We start from the raw sequence: 5,845 nt of genomic DNA on the forward strand, positions 1-5,845 counted from the left end.
CTTACACGCATATATATATACACACACACACACACACACATACACTGAAATAGTTTAAAATCCATGGAGCAAAAACATTTTACAGTGATTCTGCTACTATGTCAAATAATTCTGAATGTCCTTTATTTTGAATTCATCTCACAAATTTTGTTTCTTTACAATGATGTAATGTTTCCATTAATCAATTAAGGGAGTTGCTACAAATGACTGTAATAGATTGACACCTGTACCTCTGTTACTCATATTTTATTCACCTGTCTCAGAATCTGCCCTTCGTAAATATTATGGACTGTATATTTAATATAAAGAATATGTCTGAATAGCTCAAGGGTGGATTTCTTCATTTAGCTTGGTCTAACTGTCTACATGCACTGCAAAAATATCATTCAGCTGGTACTTATATACCAAGTTTGATATTTACCTGATATTGTTGTGTGTGTATATTATTCCGACCTAACGAGGTGCTTCAATTTAAGTACCTAATTCAATTGAATCTTACTTATATTCTATATGTATATAATGTGTGAGTGTACACATGTTCATACATACAGGAACATATCCACATGTTGAATGACAAATCCATGCATGTTTCCTTCTTATTAAACCTCCTCAAAGAAGAGGTTTTACTTGTGCATACTAGATCCCAGAATGAATGAAAGAGATAAACTGATAAAATTCTGTTCAAGAAATGAAAGCAAGACAAAATCTAAATTAAAAAAAGGGGTATACAAATGTAAACACATACATACATATATTATATATACATACATACACAATGGTGTAATGAGTCTGATTTTTCTAAGTACAGTGACAACTCCAAGATTCACAATAAAAAAGTCAAAGATATATAACGGTAGATTTTATAGGTTTTTATTCTCAATTACAAATCAGGAAAACTGGTAAAAATGAAATATAAACATTAATTCTAATTTAATTTTACAGTTGAAATATTTGTAATTAATAGATTTTATTTTATTTCTTAAATTTCACTGTAAACAACAACATACTTTTCGTTTTTTTATTTTGCTCAATTTTACAGAGAAAACATTTACAGTCATTTCATACACTTGATATAATCACAACACACAGACCAAAATTGCAAGGTTTAATACAGAAGCCATAACACTAAATTTCGCTCACTTTCTCCAAGAAAGCAGTTACTGTTGATTCTCTGGAACAATCCTACAACATAGTAACCAATACTGTTGTAGGTGCAGGTGGCTGAGTAAGAAACTTGCTTCCCAACCACATGGTTCCAGGTTCAGTCCCTCTGCGCGGCACCTTGGACAAGTGTCTTTTACTATAGTCTCAGGTTAACCAAAGCCTCATGAGTGGAAACTGAAACCAGGTTATCAGACATTACACATTGCTGGTGTTGCTGGTCACAGTGTATTTTTGCATTATTTTAGCCTCCAAATGACGTTACCCCACTGGCTAGGCAAGCAGGTCAATATTTCCCCCTGATTGAAAGGCGGGCAGAAGCAACATGAAATGAAGTGTTTCACTCAAGAACACAACATGTCACCCAATCAGGGAATCAAACCTACAATCTAGCAATTGCGAGTGCAACAGCCTAACCACTAGACTACATGCCGTCACAGTCTGTTTGTATCCTACCTCTGCTCGACAACCAGTGTTGGTGTGTTTACATCCAGTAACATATCAGTTCAGCAAAAAGCAACTGATACAATAAGAATCAGGTTTTAAAAAAAAGTTCTGGTGTCGATTTTGTGCCCTAGCATGGCTGCAGTCAAATGACTGAAACAAGTAAAAGATAGAAAAAAAAAAAAAAAGATACAAGTGAAATACTGGCATATGAACCTCATAATAAGAAAATATGACAAAACAGTGATGGCAACATTGTTCAATACTCTTTTTTACTCTCTTTTACTTGTTTCATTCATTTGACTGTGGCCATGCTGGAGCACTGCCTTTAGTCGAGCAAATCAACCCTAGGACTTATTCTTTGGAAGCCCAGTACTTATTCTATTGGTCTCTTTTGCCGAACCGCTAAGTTACAGGGACGTAAACACACCAGAATCGGTTGTCAAGCAATGTTGGGGGGGACAAACACAGACACACATATATATATACACATATACATATATACGACGGGCTTCTTTCAGTTTCCGTCTACCAAATCCACTCACAAGGCTTTGGTCGGCCCGAGGCTATAGTAGAAGACACTTTTCCAAGGTGCCACGCAGTGGGACTGAACCCGGAACCATGTGGTTGATAAGCAAGCTACTTTATTTCATTTTAATTTGCCATAAAGGCAGTACACAGAGAGTAGCTATAGGCTGGACAAAGACATTAATGAGATGAGATGAATGGTGATTAATATGGTATTAATGGGAGAAGACAAGAGCCGCCCGCCGAACTCTGCTTACCACACAGCCACTCCTGCGCCTATGTGCATTTTCTGTCACTAATACCAAGAAAATTACTTGCAAAAATATTGTTGTGGTTACACTTGTATTCAACAAACATTCTCATCATCAATCCTTTCATTTATGAAAGGAAAATATTTTACTTTGGTTCTCCTAAGATTTCTAATGTAAAACATTTTTAGGTATAGAAATATTTAGTAAGATCATCAACCAGATTAATGGGTTGAGGACAGAGCTGAGAAGAAAGTTCTTCCTGTGGTCATCCTTCAGTACTTTGGAAGACGAGGAACAAAGTACCAAAAGATGACCTCAGAACGCTAAACCTTTCAGTTGAGATGACAAATGACCAAAGATATATGACAACTTGCTGTACTCAAGAAAGTACATCCTTCACAGCAGAAGTGTTAACGTTGCATCCCCTGGTGAAGTGGATTGGCCTGCAAGAGCCTTTTACTGGCATCACATAAAGTGGTTGGCATTAGGAAGGGCATCCAGCAGTAGAAGCCAAACCAAATCAGACTGGAACCTGGTGCGGCTCCTGGCTTGCCTGCTCCGATCAAAGCATCCAACACATGTAAAATGGACATTGAAGGATGATGATGATGATGATATGCCTATAAATATAGCCGTAAGACCATAAGATCACCTTGGGATAACATTTACAAACAAAATTATCTTTTATAATCAAGATGGCTTTACATTATTCCAAATATATACACCCAGTTTATAAACAATGACAGCAGTGATGATCAATGTTCTTTTGTTGCCAATACCTGGCTTCAAAAAAAAAAAAAGTCCTGAGGTTGATTTGTTCACCTAAAACTCTTCAAGATGGTACCCCAGCATGGCTGCAGTCAAATGACTGAAACAAGTGATGGCGTTTACTCTAGCCCAAGTCTGTAATAAAGTCCCAAAATATTTTAAAACATTCAGAAAACTGAAGACCTGGGATTAAATTTAATTAATGACTTTTATTCACATCATGTGTTCTCAGACCCCACACTGTTGATTTCTTCCATAAAAATCAGCATGATAGCAACCCATCTGAGAAATAAGCCCTGTAAAATGGTAGCGAGAGTTGCTCGCCATTCTCCATGGTAGTGTTCTTTGCTGTTATGTCTGCTTGATACACCTGAACACACTGTTGAGATTGGGGTGTACAGCCTGTCCCCTACCCCATACACACATTTTCATTGCTTAATTCCCATTTTCTTTTTGTTGAATGAGTTTTGGGGTTGATTTCTAATTTCACTTGTATTTTTCTATAGCAAAAGGTTCTGATAAGTCATTCATTTTGATTATCAGTTGCAGAAACAATCATTAATAGAATAAAGAAATACCACAAAAGAAAAAGAAAAAGAAAGAAAATAAAAATAAAACCTAGCCAAGAAGGCCTGTTCTTTTATGAGACAAACTTCCTGTTTTTCAACTCTACATTAGCAACTACAAACATTTTGTGCTAATTTATGGCACAAGTGAACAATGTCTGTTACTGAAAAAACTTCTCAATTATTTTCAAAATTAACTGAAACAAAGCTATTGTATTTCAACAGAAGTATAACGAAAGCTTTAGTCCTTTCAGTTGCAAACATACATTTTCATAGGACGTATAAGTGTACGTTAGCGTCCGTGCAAGACTTACGCTAACGTGACGCACATTTTTAAGTTGAAAGATAATACTTATTGATATCCTTTACAAGTTAAGGGACAGCTTTATCAATATCAACTTTCACTCAAGACAGTTAAAATATACACTCGTAAATGGGTGTAAAATAAGCAGCTTTAAAATAGCGATTATTTCAACTACTACAACTGTTGTAGAAAAACTGCTGACTACCAAAAAACAAAAAAACCTTATAAAACTGGTGACCCCGACTAGATTCCAACACGCAGCCCGACGTTCTCAAGGACGTTTACAAAATGGTGACCCATTGCCAGCTTCATAACCAACCACTCTTTCTCCTTATCACATTTTATCGTCTATTTTGTCTTCTAGGGGGGATATCTGTAGCGTACTTCTCTCTCTCTTATATATACACGAATACGGACATAGCGGATAACAGCTAGCCTTCGGCCACACCTTTGGACCCTGTTGTGTCCACCACTCTGACTGGTTGGTATTGGCGCAGTTTGTCTCCAGTTCTATTGCGCACCAAGAAGCAACCCAACCAATCGCAGCCTTCAGATAAGGTCACACGAGACAGTCTTTTTCTGATCCCCAGTTTGAGCCGACAGGTCAGTTGGTTTCAGACATTGAGAAATTTGAGTTGAGTTGTCGATAACGGAGAGTTTTTGAAGTAAGTTGCAACGTTGAATATTTGTTGTTGAAAAATTGGTTGTTAATTATTGTTGTTGATTGTTTATATTGTTCGTTGTTTTTTCTCTCTTCCCATTGGGGGGAAAATGGAGAAAGCGCCGGTGGGTGGCCTGAGTTATGCGGCCACCACTGGAAGAGGAACAGAAGCGGAAAAACTGGAAACAATTGAAATTAAGGTGGAGCTGAAGAAAATGAAAGGATGTGAGAAGTTGCTGGCAAAAGTCGGAGACACATTGAAGTTGACACCGCCTGCGGAGCTGATAAGCAATGTAAGAAAAAGAACTGTGGTATTTAAAACCATGAAAATCGCAACAAGAAAGATAGAGCTCACGACAGTGGAGGAGATTGAGGAACGTTTGAAAAGTATCAGGAAGCAAACAACGTTTGTAACAAGAGGAAGAAAGTATGCCACCGTGGAGGTACGCTTCGCAACAGAAGAGGAAGCAATTAAGAACTCCATGGAGGCTATACAATCGGAGGAATGGGTGGTGGCAAACGTGTGGCCAGAGTGCGAATAGGCAAAGTACCCCCAGAGCTGGAAGAAACATGGCTGATGACAGCAATAATGTTCAATATTAAGGAAGAGGCCAAGATACTGAAGGCCACAAGAACACAAAGTATTGACTACTGGGGATATGGAATTGAACTCACTATCCAGGCAACAGTGGAAGATTTAAATAGAATCGATGAGGACATAGTGCTGCCCGACGACCTAAGATTGAGAGTGAAAGTGGAGGGCAGGCCGCCTACATGTTTTGCATGTGGCGAGAAAGACCACATGAAGGCGAGATGCCCGCAGAGAGAACAGACAGAAAAGCAGGAGAACACGAACCAGGTAGTACAGGCAGAGACAGAAGAAAATACAACGGAGGAGGGATTCACGGTAGTGGAAAGAAAACGGAGAAGTGGAAGAACGAACTCGCCACCAGAGAACCAGAAAAAGAAGAAAGAAGAGGTGGAAAAGAAAGCTGTGACCAGAGGGAAGGCAGACGAAGAGGTGACGGAGCAAGAAAGAGAGAAGGCAACTACTAAACAGGTGGATTTACAGAAGGAGGGAACAGTGAGAAGGACGCAGGTTTCCCCAGCGAAGGAAGAAGATTCGAGAGTTCAAACATGCGAGGATGAAATGGAGAAATGA

General features: G+C 38.5%; 1 protein-coding gene across 1 annotated transcript; it reads left to right on the top strand.

Annotated features, from left to right (window-relative positions):
• The first annotated feature begins 5,188 nt into the window (after nucleotides 1-5,188).
• On the top strand, nucleotides 5,189-5,845 carry LOC106878453 (uncharacterized). Its single transcript, XM_014927666.1, has one exon. It carries the CDS (start codon nucleotides 5,189-5,191, stop codon nucleotides 5,843-5,845), a length of 657 nt encoding a protein of 218 aa, XP_014783152.1.

This window comes from Octopus bimaculoides, chromosome 28 (genome assembly GCF_001194135.2).
Source record: "Octopus bimaculoides isolate UCB-OBI-ISO-001 chromosome 28, ASM119413v2, whole genome shotgun sequence".
Taxonomy (NCBI): Eukaryota; Metazoa; Mollusca; class Cephalopoda; order Octopoda; family Octopodidae; genus Octopus; species Octopus bimaculoides.

Excerpts from the sequence above, each read along its gene's own strand:
- LOC106878453 (XM_014927666.1), top strand. The coding sequence starts at position 5,189 with ATGGGTGGTGGCAAACGTGTGGCCAGAGTGCGAATAGGCAAAGTACCC.